Below are 18997 nucleotides of genomic sequence, written 5' to 3'. Positions count from 1 at the left end.
CATCCAAGTGCTTTTAATTCATTCTCCTAAAGCATTTAATGCTATAAAATGTATGCATGTGTATAAGTAGAGATTTTAGTTTCAATTTGGAATGATTAAAAAATCTCAAAGAGAAGACTAATGCACAAAGCGGTAAATCACTGAAACATATGCTTAATATAAGCATGCATATTGTCCTTAAGGAGGTGGCATTTGGGAATGCAAGTACTTGTTAAGGCCTACTTCTGTGTCTTTCTTTTTCTTTTTTCTTTTCTTTTCTTTTTTTTATCTGAATCTGACACTGGGTTAATAATTGGTTCTTAGCACCCCAGCCAAGGTTAAGACTCCACTATACATAATTATATCCCTATTTCTCAGATGAGGAGGTGATTGAAAGGGAAATAAAATGACTTTCCCACGTTAACACAGGATGCATATGGACTGCAGTGTGAACTGAACACAAGCTGGATGAAAGCATCTCCCCAGGAAGGTGGCAGTGGAAATAACCATGAAATTATCTCTTTTTTGTGTTTTGTTTTTCCTTCAGTTACATGTAAATAAAATTGGATAGAATCTTGGGGTAGTCCACAGAACTGTAATAAAATGTTGTTCAAGTCCCAAATGTCACAGATGGTTTCATTCTAAATAAAAATTAAAACAGTTGTTAGCCCAGAATTTTCAACTTAGAAAGCTCATCTAAAAAAGGAAAGTGAGAAGTGAAAAGATGGGCACTCAAGTTCAACTTCTTTCTAGATTTAGTCCAGAAGACTCATTCAGTTTAAGAATAGCTTAGTGACAGCTCCAGATTTATGTCTTAATAGAATACATGCAGATACAAAAAGGACAAAGAAAGGAATTCTTTTTCCTACTGAAATGTTGGCTTTATTTTCTGGTGGGAAGAGGAATAAAGATACATGCATTGTATCTCCACACAATTTCGTTATGCTTGTACTTATTACATGCAAATAATGATACTGTCACAGCTAAAGCAGTTTCTAAAATCATCTTAGAAGCTGTGATCTTTAAACAGGATTCTTTTGATTGGCAGTCTAGTTCTGGAATAAATTCTAAGTTTAGATATTTTTTTTGGGGGGGAGGTGGGTTTTGTTTTATTCGGATGTTTGTCAGGACTCTTTGGAATATGTCTAGATCATGGTACTTGCTTTTAGTTTAAATTGTTGAATGATACTTTAGGTACAAACTGATTTGAAAAGATATTTCTTACTGCTGAATATGTTTTTAGTATTACAATGTTGTAGCCGTAGTGGTTTAAGGATATCAGGTAAGGTTTGGTGCACAGAGACAACATCTTTTGTTAGACCACTGTTGGAAGAAGCAGGTAAACTGTTCCCCCACCCAACAACATGAACTGGTTTACTTGGCTTGTGTTCTGACTTCCTACAGATGTATTTTATGAAAATATTAATTTGATGTTTCCTAAAGGAATGACCTAGATACAGGTGGTTCATTTTATGGCATAAAATCAGAATCTTTATCTTTGCTCCCTCTGATCTGGGTTTGTCACAGGCATGAGCACCCTGGTAGCACTCCGTGAGTTAGAGTGACACCAGCAGTGGTGTGCCGTGGGGCATCTCCGGATCAGGAACGTACAACAGCATGGAAAGGGGGAGGGTGAGGCTAGCTTAGTACTTTTTGCATTGTGTTGGCCTGTCTGCCAAAGATATGTGCTATTTACTGTTTTCTTCTGTGGCTTGTGTTGAATGAAGTATTGAGGATTCCTTGCTTCTGAAATTCCATCAGAGATTTAGGTCCTATTATTTCCATGACTTATGTATATGAAGTTATGTGGCTTACATATATGAAGTGTATACTGAATTTGACTTGCATTCACAATTAATTCAAAATGAATGGCTGCCATAATGGCTGCATGTGTTCAAATGGCTGGAATGGGAATTTGCTCTTTCAGAAGGCGTTGCTCTGTAGAATAAAACCACATAATGAATTCTGCTCATTTACTAGGGAGTCGTCATTCACATCAAAGAAACCAAACTTGAAATCTGCACTCGATGCCATAGGTTCTAGAGGGGTGATGAACTGTGTCATCAGGCTCTGAATAACTTTAAGCTTAACAGCTGCGAAATTGCATGAAAACACATATATTTGCATATTAAAAAATAGAAAGAAGTCTTTGGATACGAATGAGATACTTCGGTTACCAAAAGAAATTTCTACAAAAAGCATTAAAAAAAAAAAAAAAGAAGGCACTCTCTAGAGACATTTATGAAGACATTGAAAGCATTATCATACTCATTGGGCTGGATTGTCTCACTTACTGGTTACTTGATTTACCTGGTAAGGATAATTGCTGGATTTTATGTAGGAAAACCATTGAGGTTCAATAACAGAGTGTCATTTCACTGGCTTTCAAAACAACATTATGTAAATGCACAGTAATGAGTTCACACCAGGAGAGAGAATTCAATGAGGTTTTTTTCCTTGATCATATGCATTGTCTAAATTCAAACTCCAGATTTGTCGTTGGCTTGACCTGTTTTTGATAAACAAGTATTGGGACTTAATGAGCAAGTATGAAGAGTGTAAGATCATAGGAGAAACAACGTAAGAATATCAAAATGATTCTAATGGACAGTGAAGTCTTTGCAGCATAAATGTAATGTCTTACACAAAGAGTCTCTGTAGGTAGAATGATAATGCTCTTTGATGGCCTAACAGTTTCTCCTCCTCAGGGATACCTAGTAAAGGAATCTTTGAAATGTTTTGTATCAACCTTTTTTTCATATCCCTTGTCAGTTTTAGATGGTTCTTTTCTGTTTAGTTAAATGAATTTCACTTTTGACATATACTCTAAAGTGTAGTTCTATTCCATAAAAATGACACTATTGGGTCCTGTATTTACTTTACTTCAGCAACTAAATGTCAAGTATATTTACTGTTGAAAGCATTACTTGATAAATCCCATATCTGAAAACTCAGGCTAGATTGTAAGAGCTGCATGGTTTTTGTTCTTTTTTGTCCTTTTTCACTGATGCAGGAAAAGTTCTGCAACAGAAATTACGCTGCTGGGCTTGCAGCAGTATAGCTGACCAGAACTCATTGAACAGCTGTTTTCGTGATGGCCAAGGAAAATAAATCAATTTTCTTTCCCTTATCTGGGACAACTATATATGGGGGCTTGTCGTTTAAGCTGAGATATGGCTGATTGTCCTCAAGGATCGAATCTGTTCTGCAGTTTGTCATAGTCTGTGTTAGAAACCTTGTGGACGTGTATTTCTTCAGCTGCAGAACTGTGTCCAGCCTTTGGATGTTATTTACCACTGAGGCCAATTGGCTGTAGACAGAAATCAACTATATCTCAAACTATGTGCTCTGAGGTATAATGCTATGGTGTGTGCCTTTTAACTACTCCTTCCTTCCAGGGCACACGGATTTTACAAAACGCTTTATAAAGCGGTGACATTTTAATTGTTGTCAAAGCACAGAAGACAAAAAAGCACAGAAAAGAACGATCGTGGGTTTTGGCCATTCCATTTGTGGGACTATTCCCTTCTCTCATTCGTTACCTGCCTACTCTTGCCTTCAGGTTCTCATCTCTTCTAAAAACACCGGCCTCTCAAAGAAGGGAAGGCCCAGTTATACATGTTAGGCGGCCTTACTGCTTGGCTTCAAATCCACTGTGCGTGATTTGCTGCTGGTCTCGCCAGCCTGCAGTCCAAATTGGGAATCTTCGTGCCCGATGGTCCTGGACTGAAACACACTGTCTCTGTGGTGATCCCATTTGGATAGATGGCTGCTGGGATTAGTGATTCTGTCCTTTATCAGCCCAGAATATCCCAGCCTAATGGGGAGATCAAAAGGCAAAAGTTAAGTGACAGTAAAAACGCAAATAAATATTCAGAAAGCAGAATGTGGATGCATTTTTAGTCCACTTGCAAAGGAAGGTAGAGCAGCTCAGGTGTCTGTTCAGGCTGAATTCTGTGAATTTTGCTTGTCATTGTACAATACACGCTGAAGCTGTGTGGCCACAAATTTGCTGCTGTTGGTTCCTGTGCTGCCTTGGTTAAAGGGTGAAACTAGTCACAATAATTAATTACTCACCCTTGCGGAAATTATATATTTGAAGAAATCTTTCTAAGCATGCTACATCTGCTAATAATTAAAAAATATATAGAACGTTTTCCTTCATAGTTATTATAATGTGTTACAGTAAGAGCAGATGTTTTTTAATGAACGTACTGTGTTTTAATGTGTTTGAAAAACAAAGCCATGCAACATCTATTTGTACTTGAGTAGTTTTTTAAAGGGCTATGTACATTGGGATTTTATAACATACTTCCTACTCACATGGAAGTTTTGTTCAGGAGAGGTGTACAGTTTGGGGTTTCCCAATTTTACTTCATTTCTCAGTAACAACGCCTGATTTTTTAAAAATCTGCAATGGAAGCATTCTTGATCTTTTCTCTTCCTATGTTTTAAAGTGTGTGTCGATATACAGCAACTGCTGCCATGCCAATGTCACTCTGAGTAGTACATAATTGCAAATAAAATTAAATGCAACAGGTCATCAAGAAATTAATTTCAGATTGTAACCCTTGCCAAAGGGTGTGACATTTTAATGCCCTGGTCTTCATCAGACAGATTCATTTGGTGATTTAGAAGACTAAATATTCCTTCAAATTCATTCTCTTTGTTAGAGACAATCTATCTGTAAAAGGATTGGATAAAAAATGGTTCTGATCTAAAATTTAGATTAAAAAAATAAGGTTGCCAGAGGAAAAGGTCACTGTTTTGAGTAAGCGTTCCTGAAATGTAACACAAAAAGAACATTAGTGTTTTTATTACCTAGGAGTAGCAAATTAAAACAAAACAAAACAAACAAACAAAACACAAACAAAAGAACCAAACTCAAGTGCTCCAGCATATCTGAAACCCAGAAAGGTTTATCCGAAAGTATATCTGAAAGCAGGAAAACAAAGCTACATGATGAAGTTTGAAGTTAACATCTTAACCTAAGACGATTTGTGCTACTTCTCTGACAAAACCTGTGTTCTGAGGCCACTGACTGGCCCCTGTGACCCCTCCTGAGGACCGGGCTGTCCCTGAGCTCTGCTCTCCCATTGCTGCGTGCCTCCTGGGGATCATGAGGTACAGCTGGGAGCCCTCTCATCCAGCTTGCCCAGCCTCTGGGGGCTCTTCAGGGTGTCCTCCCCAGGACCCTCACGGGCAGCCTGAACCACCCACCCCAAAGTTTCCCATGCCATGTCCTATTTCCAGTTTGGTGTCTCTATGTTCACTGGAATATCCCCTGCAACACCTCCTGAGCAAGCCTGGGGCTGTGAAACGTGGGAGGACACACCTGGCTGGAAGGGGGGCCCAGGTGGCACTAATAAGCCTTAATGGCCCTGATGAGCCCCACTGGGTCCTCCCCGCCACCATGGACCTACGAGCCCATTTCAGTTCAGCTGCAAGGAGGCCCCCAGCTCTTGTCCTTGCTACACTGAGCTGAGATGGCACTCGCTGCTCCCCGAGAAAATGGCCAATAAACACACAGAAGCGGTAAGCGCTGGTTTTATTTTATGTGATAAACTTCCTGATTTCAGTGCTCCTCAAGTCAGGCTGACTGCAGTGGAACTGATCCTGGTGTCTCCAAAATCTAGATGTTGGTGGATGTTTTTTTACTGACTCCCGGAAGGTTTGCTGGAAGATAGGTTAAGCTTATTGGAAGCTGAGTGTTAAAGAGCAAAATCAGGCTGTTTAGGTGAAAATCTATTTTGACCAAATATCAAGAACTACGTGAAAGTATCTGAGCTTTTTCATTTGTGTTGGTTATTCAAGTAAAAAAACAACAAATATGCGCTGGTCTCTGTGAGATCCCTTGTATAATTGGTTATTCAATATTTTCTATATTTATCCTTGCTTTGGGTGGAGGGAAGGGGTGGAAAGCTTGTTCAGCAATTTGTGAAGCTCGATATATTTTCAAATCCCATATCCCCTTACCCAATACCCTGTGAGAGCAATTTGTTGTCTGGCCAGGTAATATAACAAGCTATTGAAACAGACCATTAGCTATAGATTAGTTACAGATTGGTAACATTGCCAGGGGCATACATAATTTATATTTTCATGTTCAGAAAGGCAGCAAAGTTTGCATTTTATAGTAAAGAATTTCACTTACGTTCACCAAAAAACTAGCAAGGAATTCTCTCCTAGTATCTATGCAGTTCTTCTCTTTCTCCTCCTTTGTTTGGGCTTTCTGGTCCACTCTTTTGAATATGAATTCCTTTGCATACTTGCCAAAATTGTATTAAAAATGTTGTATGTTAAATTTGATAGCAAATATACTTTGGAGAATAATCACCAGCAAAGCTGGCGTGTAATAAAGATTCTTGTGACCTTACTGCTTTGTGAAAGAGGATGTTTCAGCTGGCCTAAGGATTGGCACAGTGTTGTCAGCGGATAAAGTGTTTGCTTAATACTTAGAGGTGAGACACGTGGAATTAGCTGGAGGTCTCAGATTATTTCCCGAAAGCATTTAGGCCTATCAGAGGGTAGCAACTTTGAATACGATCATCTTTGGGTAGATTTTAGCTTCTTAGTGAAAAGTTCACGTACAAATGGTTCTGGATCATTCTGTGTATCTCTTTAAGAATTATCTAGAGTGATGTAACACTAGATGCTGTAAAGGAAGACACCTACAGTATTTGGCAGTATATTCTCCAATTTCTGGCTCTGCGCTCATTGAAAGGAATCCAAAAATCAGCAGGCTTTTTTGTGCAGCATGTGGAAAGTGATAGGGGCCTCGAAGGGAAGAAGGGGAAAACATACTGCTCAATGACAGAGGAAATACCTAGAGGTAGCCAGAGAGACCCTAAATACTTTTCTGTCTTGGAAATGATTTTGATTGTTACATGTGATTTATGCAAGCTACAGAAAATAAAGCTTTTTTGCGTTGGAAATGGATACTGTTTGCCCCAGGACTGGGGGATTGCCAAGGTCATTGAATAGATGGGAGAGGACTTTCCAGAACAGGCCATTTGCTTCAAGAGTGAGAGTTCAGCCACTTGTCTTCACCACAATTGCTGCTCTATTTTTTTTTTTTTTTCCTCCCACCATTCAGTCTTGACTGATTGATGTCAACTGAACTGAGGAAGATGCTGATGCTGCTGAAAACATTCAGAAAGAGGCAGTAAAATCCTCACAGCAAAAGATTTCTGTTGGACATTGAATCTTATACGCAAAGATGCTGAGCTCTTCCGGCATGGAGATCTGTTCTGAAAAGCCAACATCTCCCATAGTTTATGATTCTGTTCTTGACTTTTCTAGGTACTATTTTCTCTTCTTGTTTCTGCTGTTAGTTATGAATTAGGAATGATTATACTGCTAACAGCATGTAATAAAATGTTCAAAAATGCTCTGCAATGTGTCCAGTCAACATTTTTGCAGAATCTTGAGCCCATGAGATCTTGCAGCTTTGTTTGTCGCTCTTCATTAATGTTTTTGCACTTAATTAAAGAAAGAAGGGGTGTGAAAATGGAAATGTAGAGCAGGCTCTGGATTACTGTGATTGGCTTTTTCCCCCCTTCATCTGCCGAGTTCTCTCTCCCAGATTCAGTGTTGCTCACAGTAAAAGAGAAAAGTGATTTCTCTCCTACATAAGCTGTAAACTTCCTTCAGAATAAAAATCTTCTTAAAGTTCCTATAAGAATAACATCTCTGCCTTTAACACTTTAGCATCATTAACCGCTGCTTTATTTGCAATGTTTTGACTACATTTTGGGTTTGAACTTGACCCTGTAATGTTCAAGTATTCTGGTGTATATGGAGACTTCCAACCATAGTAAAGTTTTCCCTGCATTTAGTACTTGTAAATCTTAGGGATTTTTCCTCTAAAACTGAGCTTCCCACACAGATTGTGAATGCGACTACAGGAAACTGTTCTCCAGTTGCTATGTAGTTGTTGCTATACATATCTTGTTGGATGGAGCCCTTCATGAAGCAGACTCTACGCAAGCAACTTCAATGTAAATTAATCACTATGTGCATAGTAAGCATTTGAGTTTTGGATTCTGCCGTTCCTTTTGGATGGTCCATCACACAAAGCCTTTTCTCAATCTGCTCTGTGTAAATAATCTGTTTTCTCTCTGAATTACTTGGAATATTTTAAAGTATCCCCTGGAAAACCTGCATAGTCAATACATATAAACATTAAAGTTTTCTCTACGATTTATGACTGAGGGGATACATGGACACATGGCTTTGTTTCAAAATGAATGTATATTTGTTTAAATCTAAACAGAATCAGATTTAGAAGTAAGAGACTGGAAGAATAAGGTTGCCCTATAATTGAAGGATGTGAAAGTAATAAAATTTTCATTATCTTTTTTCTTTCATGGCATTCTCTACACCTAATTTACTGTCAAGGCTGCTGAAATGCAGAGATTAAACTATATATCCTATATGAGGGACCATCTGGTTTTCATAAAGTTTTCCAGAAATAATTTTAGCTAAACGTTGGTGTAACATTTATGTGAAGGTTCCTTTGAAAACAGAAAGTGGCAGCGAACATGTTTCTCTCTCTAACTCTTGTTCTTAAAACTAAATTGTCACTAATCTGAGACCCAACTTTTTTTTTTCAAGTCATTTAACTGTGATTTATAGCTAAAGCGTAGCTTTTCCAAAGCAACAATATTTATTCATCACTTGGATTTCAGAAAGGTAAAATTTTTGCCGATTGAGGCATTCTCCTCTGAGTGCATATTTCCAGGCGTGTTTCTGTAGAGATAAGGCAGGCAAGACAGCTTTCTCCCCGTTCTCTCTTCTACGCTTCTTAAAAGTAGTTTTCTTTTCATGATTCATTAGTTCTTTTCCAAAAGCAGCAGGAGTTGTTAAATTTTAACCTTGGTCACTAGGACGTCCAGTGCTGCTTCCTAAATGTACTTCAGTTACATGGAATTGTCCTGTTCGGTCCTGGTAGTTTGTTCACCCTCAGGTGGCACAAGGAAGTGCAAATGCTTCGTGTTTCTTTGCCATGTATTAAGACTAATAGCATTTGCCTCTTTACAGGGGGGAGACATGAGGCATGTGCAGCAGTCATAAACACATCACAAGATATTTCCGCATTGAACACAGAAAGACTGTCCCTCTAGTTGCAAGGTTGCTTTTTGTACTCTCAGAGAATTGCTTATTCAGTGTTAAGAAGGCAAATCTTACTGTAATTTTGTAGATTGTCATGTGAAAATAATTACCATCAGTGTAAAATTTTAATTCCTTCATATTGCAGCTTCTTCCCGGGAAACTTTACTATATGTGTATTTTGTTATAGTATAGTGTTAAGCTAGAGTTTACATGCAGTAAATGACGCAGAGAACAGGCATTGTACCACCCACAGTTTTAATGCCACATAATGAATGACATATTTCTCATGGGGGTGAGGAGGGGAGAAGAGTTGTTTTAAAGCACCAAATCCTGATCCCATTAAAATCACCGGGAGTCTTGCCATAGACTTTGTTTGTTTCAAGATCTGGATTGTGAGCATTGGTGACTATTCAACCATAGAACAATAGCAAAATAATTTTCAGAATTTTTTTAAAAAAAAAAACAAAACCAACCTACTAACCAAACAAAAAAACAACAAAAAAACCCCACCCCAAACCAAAAAACTCCAACAAGACACTATGCAAACCAACAAAAAAAACCCACCCCAAGGCAAACAAACAAACAAAGAATTAACTCAAAACTCCCTTCAGTAATATCCTCCCATATTTATTCTGTTTCTTAACAACATAAACATTTCTCACTTCCCCACCCAGGCTCACAGCTGAAAAATACGTATTCAAAGGCTATCTTAAAAAATCAATGGTCTTGTAATTAAAGTTGAGTAGAGAACAAACTACCCATCTCATTGTGCAAGCGAGGCGTAGATGTCTTTATATAGGTGAAATACTGGCTCATCTCCTAAATTAAGGAAAAAGTGGTATAAAAATTCTCTATGGCCTGTACAGGTAAAGATCAAATACCTTACGGAACAAAAGGACTTGAACTTTAAAAAAACATTAATTTAAACAAATGAACAGTTCTATATTTTAAAAAAATAAGATTAAATACTTACTATGGTAACGATCACGTTTGCATATGTGTTGTTGTAGTGAATCTCTCTCCGCAACTCAAATGTCTCTTGCAAAAATCACTTCATATCTCATTTCCCCCTCTGATTTTATGCTTTTGTTATTATTTTTCTCTTACCAATTTGCAGTAGATCTAGCTGAGCTCTGCTACTCTGGAAGTAGAGGTATATTGCTATCAGTTGAAGAGCTTCAAAAGCAAATACTGCATTAATCAGATTCTATATGTCCCCTATACACTTCGGAAAAACAATTATATTTAAGATTGTAAGAAAGAAAAGAAAAAAAATCCATGAAAGATTTGAAGGTTACTAGACTATTTCCATTGTTCACTGTGATGAATGATGAAAAACTTAGCAGTTCTTTGTTCTTTTTAATGCAGAAACACCCTAATAGTGATTATAAAATTTTCTTCTAATTCAAGATGGATATGCAGGACACAGCATCAGGTTGTGGTATGAATTTACTAAACACAAAATATTTTATGTGAGTCAAAATGTTTCAAGAAACTTTTTTTCCCTATTGTACAACTGTTAGGCTGGGAGACCTCTTTTGACCATTTCTAGGGTTCCCAACACTTCCAAAATTCCTTGGTTTCTTAGGAAATTTAAGTCTTGGAAACTTCTAAACTTGAGCTTCCAGATTTTTTGGTCTTTTGACGTTTTCTAATAATGTGGTTGGTTATTTCAAAGTAAGCTTTCCTTCTAGATTTATTTCCCCCCCCCTTAACTTCATGCTTTGTTATATTTTTTTTATTTTTTTTTATCCTTCAGAATGTTAATCTTCTGGAGAACAGAAATGATGACTTTCCAGGCAGCACAGGTACAGTGCCTCTGGTGTAATGTTATGTGTTTTCTAATAATTATAGGGAATTGTAATAAGTTTTGGATATGTTATTTGGCTGGGGGTTTTTTGTTTAGTTGATTTTAAATTTTGCCAAGCTTATCAAACTTACTAATTGCAGGTACGATATTTTGTGTAGTGTTGTCAAGTAAAGACAATAGTGACTGTTATTGCTATATTATTGCAAAGGCTTTCTCTGTTAAAACCGAAGATTTCATAAACAGACATATTGGTTTGTGTGGAGTAAAAACTAGATGGCGTCTTTCCATGAAAAGTAAATTCCAGCCCATTAAAAGAATGAGATTCTTTTATGCGGTTCACAGAGCTTGATGATGAAATTGTTAGAGAGGGAAAAAACCATTAATGTTGAAGCCTGTATTAATTCATTTGGAATAACTCAGCATAATAAAAGGTATGTTTGCTGTAGAATATGTGTAGATGGAATTTTGCTGTACAATACATATAAAAATATAACTTGATTATAGAGAATTTGATTTTCAGAAAGGTTGGTAAAGATTATTTTCTAGTATCAAATTATCTTTGCAGTTGGCAGAATGAAAACTGTTTATAGCTTTTTTTTTACAGGCACAACTATGCAGTTATTCCACATACATGTGGAATAGATGTGTGGAAGCATGTGATATTTATCCCTTTTTAAACAATATGGTGGCTTCGTTTTACCATAAAATTCGGAAATGGTAATGAGTACTACCATGACTGCCTGTGTCCTGTTTGTGGTAGGATTTAATTTGGGGGCTGTTTCTTTATCATTCTGTTGTTTGGGCCCCTGACTACAGGAGGGACGCTGAGGTTCTGGAGTGTGTCCAGAGAAGGGCAGCAAAGCTGGTGAGGGGTGTAGAGCACAAGTTTTCTGAGGAGCAGCTGAGGGAACCGGGGTTGTTTAGCCCGGAGAAAAGGAGGCTGAGGGTTACAGTTATCACTCTCTTTAACTACCTGAAAGGAGGTCGCAGTGAGGTGGGGGTTGGTCTCTTCTCCCAAGTAAGAGGTGATAGCACAAGAGGAAATGGCCTCAAGTTGCATCAGGGAAGGCTTAGATTAGGTATTAGGGAAAAAATCTTCACGGAAAGGGTGATTGAGCATTGGAACAGGATACCCAGGGAAGTGGTTGAGTCACCATGTCTGGAGGTATTTAAAAGACCATTTAGATGTAGCGCTGAGGGACGTGGTTTAGTGGTAACTTCTCAGTGCTAGGTTGATGGTTGAACTTGATGATCTTAAAGGTCTCTTCCAACCAAAACGATTCTATGATTACTTTTTTTATCTTAACTGATTATTCTTTTTGTACAAAGATTAGCTAAATTGGAAACTCCAATTTAAAAGAAATACAAGAATTTGGGGCATCATATACATACTGGTTATAAAAATTATTCCAGAGAAATAAGGTGAGATGAGCAAAATATGCTTGCTTTGTCTAAAATCTCATGGCAGGCTAGTCAACATATCAGTTTTAACAAAATTACAGTGACCTTGTGAGTTGAATAATTCAGAGACAGATATGGAAGGTTCCAGTATTGGCTGAAAAAGTGTGGTGACTGTCAGTTAAATTTTAAACCCTTTTCTTTTTAGATGAGTCAAAAGAGCAAAACAGGAGAAAAGTGGTGTTTTGTAATTGTTAAATAAATTATTTTGGCTAACTAATTTAAGTTTTGCTTCATGTGAATAGTGGAATAACTGGGTGGTTTGATCTCAAATGCTTGAGAAAATGAATGTAAAAGGTAATTGTGATGTCAGAAAAAGTTGTGTTTGAATGTGTTTTTTGTGTGTATTGGTTTATGTTTTCATTCTGGGACAATCTAACAATGCATCTAGTCATTTATGCATCCCTCCTGTGATATGATTAAATAATGTTTCTACTTAGCTATGTGTTCCTCACTTTCTGTTGACTTTTTTCCTTTATTTTTTTAACTGCCGTAACATTCTAATTGTCAGCTTCCTTTGTGCCAATTTTCTAAATATGATTCAGGGGCTAAATTTGTGCTTATGTTTTGACTAATTTTCCTTTCTGCCATAGATTTTATGCATGAATTTCAGCAAACTGTTCCTTCATAGTTTGTCTTTCCTACAACATCTCTTCATGCTATTAAGGGGGTTTTGTGTGTTCTCTTATCTATGTTACAATCAATTATTCTGTGGTCAGTTCTGTGGCTCTTGGTACAGTTCCTTCATTTGACTAGTTCTTCTGTAACACTCGCGACCACGTCTTTTCTCCTGTGTATGTTTAACCTAGTTGAGCACCACATAATTTAAAACACAATTTATTTTTTTATTTTTTTTTTTTAGACATAATGCCTGGATACTGCACGTTTCCAGTTTATGTCATTGCAGTAACCACCACTGTATTGAAATAGTCTGCCTTCCTTCACTAGGCAATGTTGGGTCAGATTGCCAGTAATACCCTGGCTTCTACATTTTCATTCTTATAGCTTTGGGATTTGTACTTTATGATCCAGAGTAGCTTTCTTCCCATTAGCAAACCGTAACAGTAGATGTATATTTAAGAACTGCAATTGTTTTTTTGTTTTTTTTTCTCATACTCTTAATTATTTGCATTGCTGAACTACATAATGAAAATCAGAACATTAATGTGTTTTCTGTATGTGAGCACTGCTTTTCATTAAGCTTTATGGTAATTTAATGCAACTTACGGACTTTCACATGCAAACTTTAATGTTGACATTTTTCACTTTTGTTTTGCATACTGTACTTCAAGTACCCAGAAAATATAAAAGGCTAGAGATGGATTTCAGGAGAAAACAGAAAAGGCTGGTGGATCTAGAAACGTTCATATGCCAGCAGGAACTCCTTTGCAGTCAGCAGTATTTAGTCATATTTAGAAAGATGACATCACTAACTTAGTTGGAGGTGGTTTTCTCATTGCCAAAAACAAAGCTGTTTCAAAATGTAGCAGAATAATAATTTGAAAAGATGGAAAAATACCTACATGTGCATCTCTTCTCAATAGTGGGTATTTATTTTTTTTTTCTACTACAGTGTTTTAGCAGTAGTACCCAACATACATTCGTAACTTTTGTAAAGCCCTCTGAAATCTGCAATTGCAAATAGTTTGTCTCCAAGGCTCTTTATTATTTCATCATTATTACCTGTTACTTTTTCTATTCGAGGTGCGAACCTCTGCAGGATGTTCAGAACATTCTTTAGCAAAACTCTAATACAATTTGCTACCACTGTTTCTCATTTCACCTAAAAAACCTCAACCAACCACCCAAAAAAAGCCCTTAATTTGGTCCCACAGGTCTTGCCGTACTTCCTTGTATGGTGTTAAACTGTGCAAGTTCATTTTACAGGAGCTTGGTTGCTAACTTTTACAGGAGTTCAAGATGTGACTGGGCAAATCCATATGAGGAAAAAATAAAAGAAAAAACTGAACCAGAACTTGTTTGGAGAGTGATACTGGAGTAGTACCAATATATCCCGTTCCTTGTTGTTCTGCTCTTTCTGAGGTAACCACTATTAAATATGGGGATAGGTGGGTCTCTGTCCTCCCCCCGTATGACTTTCCTGTGTTATATTATTGATTCATCCTACAGCCTTTTCATGTCCATGCATCTAGAGAGGTACTGGTGGACCTCCAGCACTGCCTTGCCGCTCCTACTGACTTGTTCTCTGCATACATATATATTTTAGTCATTTTCTCAAATACCAGTCATAGAATCATAGAATTGCTTGGGTACGAAGTGACTTTCAAAGATCATCTAGTCCAGCCCCCCTGCCATAGGCAGGTACATCTTTCACTAAGTCAGGTTGCTCAAAGCCCTCTCTTTCAGTTCTGTTAATTATTTTAGGCTTCATTCTCTGTTGCAATTTTTTTGTCTCACTAAGACACTAGATAAAAATTGAAAAGGAAAGAAGAGAACTGTATTCTTTTTGCTCTGTAGTATTCTTCTGCATCATCTTATTTACCGCTAACAACAACCTCTCCAAAAAGGTAAATGAGACTCCCTTGTGTGGAGCCTGTGATTAGTCATAAGCAAATGTCAGCAGATCTTATGAACTCTATTAGTTGATCCAACTTCTGAACCATTTCCCAGCCTTTTGAGGCTTTTATCAAGCCACTGTCGCGTTCAGATGAAAATTAGGAGGCCTTTTATCCAGGGCTGAAAAGAAGAAAAAGTTTGAAGATTAATATAATCCCACTGAGCTCTGTGCAGTTAAAGCCGAATTCATGGTGTACATTTGGATGTTAGCGTATCAATTCCTAAAAAGAGATTCATAATATAATTCTCAATATTCTGACATCTTATGGTTTGCTGTATTATTCTGGGCCAGTCCAGGACATACACCTTGGAAAACACCTGCAGTGTGAATAGGCAGATAAATGAAGTCATGTGGGACACAGAAAAAGTAATTAACATCTTTAAACTCAAACTAGTAAGCATGACTTCAGGTTTTTTAGTTGGTGCAGGAAAAAGATGTAAAACCTGAGGCTTTATAGACTGTGTGTCTTCACAGGGTATTTCTGACTTTTTGCTTATGTCTATTTAGACTTTGTCACTTCTGGTGCTTCCTGTAGGTCTGTGCCATTATTTGAAGAGAGCACTGAACTACTAGTAGAGCTGGTGCGTACGTAGTGATGAAAGGTGGGGGACTGACCACACGTTGCTACAGCAGTAAAGCACATTAAGAACTGTGCTGTGCTGCTGGAGTATTATGGTAATGAGGATGTACGTGAGCATTTGTAGAACCAGCCTCAGATGGAAACTTTAAAGACAAGAGCATGGAAATGCTATCAAAACTGGACAATCACCTTCTACCCGCACTATGTTTTTCAATTCTTAACCACTGGAATAGAATAATAACCAGAGGCTTCCCCCTCGTTCAATAGGTGATTGCTTTCGTGCAAAATACCTTTTTCTGTCCTTTTTTAAGGGAGCTTATTTCTGCATCTTCCACACAAGCAAATACTGGAAAATGCATTCTTTCCCCTGGATATCAACTTTTCAAATGGCTCAAGATCATTATTAGGGAAATGCTAACACTGTCCAGTTTTTGGTGGCTATTTTTCTTCCAGGCTCGGACATTACTTTGTCAAGAATATATTTTAAAATCCTAAAATTTTTTTGTCTGTTTTGATTTGTTTTTCAGATTTGTAAATTGTCCTTTTTCACTTCTGCTGGTTGCTAGGGTGTTGTTAGAATAAAATTCTATAGTCTTTCTTTTGCAACTTCCTTTTTTTAGGCTATGTAACTTTTTGACCCTTTGTGTTTATACGCCAGACTATTATGTAGAAACTTTTAATAAGAGTTGTTTAACATGCTCTCTAGAGTTAATGCTTCCTTCTTATGGAATATGTGAAATAAAACAAGTGAGGGGCACTAGTATCATTTGTATAATTACGTTTTAGTGCAAGCTAAAGCTATAAACTACACTGGTCAACTGCAATTTTTTTTTTATGACCAAGTGACTATAATTGGGGTTGGGTTTTATTATAACCATTAATGTAATAAGACTGTGTGAGTAGAACTTTGCTCTTTTAAAGATTATTTTAAAAAAATATCTCTGCTGTGTCACAGAAAGCATGAATTGCTGAGAGTAAATTATCTGGATGAACACATATGGACAAAATGAGAATCAAGTCACTCATTTTCTAAGTATCTATTGGGAATAAACTAATTTTAGAGCTTCTAGCCACTTAGAATTTTTTTAATTCTTTTTTATTTTTTGGTACGCTTCTACTTTCAGATTTCAGTTATAGCTGTCAGGATCAAAACAAAGCAAGAGTCTTATCTTAAGATTTATTTTTTTTTCCTCTTTCAATCAGAAAGACCAAGAAATCTCTTAGGTCCCACTCTTGTCAAGGTCCAAGGCCTTTTGTATAGAAAATTTGAAGTAAGGATCTGAAGTGCTGTACGCTGTTTGTATGACTAGAACATGGAGACTAAATTCACCAATGAATCAAAAACTCATATGGAACATGCAACTGCCTGGTATGCTCTGTGTTTCCTCCTGTGTGACTTGAGGCCAGCAGACCCGTCCTAACATTTAATGGTAAAACTTGCAAGACTTTTCACACAGGTCTTTCTTGTGATCTGTTATGTCTGCAGATCAGAAATGTAGTAATGTATCAAAAGAAATAAGGGTATACCAAGATTTTTCAAGGTAATTCATACTACTTTTTAGCAGTGAAAGCCTTCTGACAATAGGCAAGCTAAGGAAGTAGCAGGAACTCAGACAGTACAAGAGGATATACTCAGATTTGCTAGAATTCATAAAAATCTCATAAATGGAATAAGTAACTGATTACTACTGATATGGGCTTAATTGTGGTACATCCTTACACATGCATTTATAGACTTGAAGTCTTTTGTTAATCTTGCTCACACTACCTAAAATTCTCTCTTTAGTCAGAATGTCTTTTGAGGTGAAAACCAGGAATCTTTAAGGAACATAGGGCAACGGAAGTAGTGTCGAGGGTAGAAAATGAGAGGCTGTGTTTGAAAGCGGGGTGGAACGAGGAGTAGGCAGGAAGCTGCTGACCTGCACTGGATTGGGCCAGTGTCAGCAGCACCTTAGGGCCTCTGGTTTTAGTCGTGCAAAAGCTAGCACCTTCAGCATGTTCTTACCCACTGATGATGCAGCGACATACTGATTTGGTTCAGGGAGAAAGTAATTTTCTGCAGTGTTTTCTCGTTCATCTCTATCTGAATGTAAATTGATGAAATCCAAGGACTAGTGGTAGGGGATTTTGAGGGCTGCAAACCACACATGTAAAGGGAGGAGTAACTTTTCTGTCTTTCCAATTAGTGAATTAGTTTTTGCTATATTTAAAGTAGCTTGGGGGTAGGAAACAATATGTCATCCATTACGTATTTAAATCTTATGTTTCCAGAGGCAGAAAATCAAAATCAGAGTGTGTCTCCCACTCTCTCTTTTATTACCTAATAAATAGGCTTTAAAAAGAGGTTTATATTAGCTGTGCTGATATAGAAAGACAACTCGTCTTTTTGTTCCTTATTTGGCCAAGTAGGAAGACACAAGTAATACAGACACTGTCTTTCCCCAAATGTATGAAAATGTAAGACTATGTACCTAATCATATACTTCTATGTTGACGGAAAGGGCTAGAAAGAAGCAGCACCATCTACTGACTAAAACACATCATTACCAATCCAAATCAGACCTAGAAATTACACTGCAATCTGTCTGTTCTAACCATGTGAATGTAATTACCAGACCTCCCTGGTTTATTAGCTACCTAAATAACAATAATAATAGCTTTGGTTATGATTTCTTATTATTTAATATATTTTCCTTTTTCTTTTTTTTTTAAGTTATCTTTTGATGTGATACAGATTTAAAACCTGATCTTGTCAGCTCCCTGCCAATTCAGTTGATGGTGAGGACTTTTAAATAGCTACTTGTTAATGTTATGCGAAGCTTCTGCCTTAGTGACGTTGCCTGAGGGATAGGAAGCTGCTGTAGTATTTTTCCATAAATAAGGTTTTAGGCAGGGTGACAGATCCTCAAGCTTCAGTTCCTCAAAGGTATTTATGCCCCTAATGAATATCTTGGAAATAGGAGTTCTATACCTTTGGGGAACCGGCATCGCACAGGGAAAGTTGTCTTTGGCTTTAATGGAGGGCTTCAGCAATAAGGAGAAGAGATTTGTCTGAGAGCTATTCTTCCCAGTCCTGTTGAGATAATAAAGCTGAATTGTGCAATCCGTGAGAACAGGTTGTCTCCTGTGGAAAGCTTTGCTCTTTTGTGTGTGCACAAACACAAGTTGACTCCTGTTGAAAATTATCTTACAGACATTTCTCTTTAAAGTATTTTACAGTTGTAGAATTTGGTTCTACAGCCCGTTGCTACAAGATGTTTACTACAGGACAAAGTCCTGTTGAGATAATTTGGAATTTTCCACTAATACAGGTGAAAAGTTCCAGATAGAGGAAGGTAATAAGGATAAGATTGATTTTTCAGGGTAAGACTGATAAGCATCTCATCTAGAATACAGGCGCAATATGCTTTAATCCAAGAGGTGACTGGAAAAAAAAAATGGCAACAATACTTTTAGGTCTTGCTTACAAATTACTTGG

At 37.3% G+C, this 18997-nt stretch overlaps 1 protein-coding gene across 1 annotated transcript in view; it reads left to right on the top strand.

Moving 5' to 3' along the window:
• Window positions 1-5432: 5432 nt before the first annotated feature.
• SPON1 (spondin 1) overlaps window positions 5433-18997 on the top strand; it is a 238295-nt gene continuing 224730 nt past the window's right edge. Inside the window, exons 1-2 of the mRNA XM_074586174.1 lie at window positions 5433-5514; window positions 10853-10901. Of these exons, the coding sequence (XP_074442275.1) occupies window positions 5491-5514; window positions 10853-10901 (73 nt within the window). The 5' untranslated portion in view covers window positions 5433-5490. The remainder of the gene's footprint in view (window positions 5515-10852; window positions 10902-18997) is intronic.

Source organism: Larus michahellis, chromosome 4, assembly GCF_964199755.1.
Source record: "Larus michahellis chromosome 4, bLarMic1.1, whole genome shotgun sequence".
In the NCBI taxonomy this organism is placed as follows: Eukaryota; Metazoa; Chordata; class Aves; order Charadriiformes; family Laridae; genus Larus; species Larus michahellis.
The sequence above is the reverse complement of the archived record's forward strand: the minus strand, read 5'-3'. Positions and strand labels throughout refer to the sequence as shown.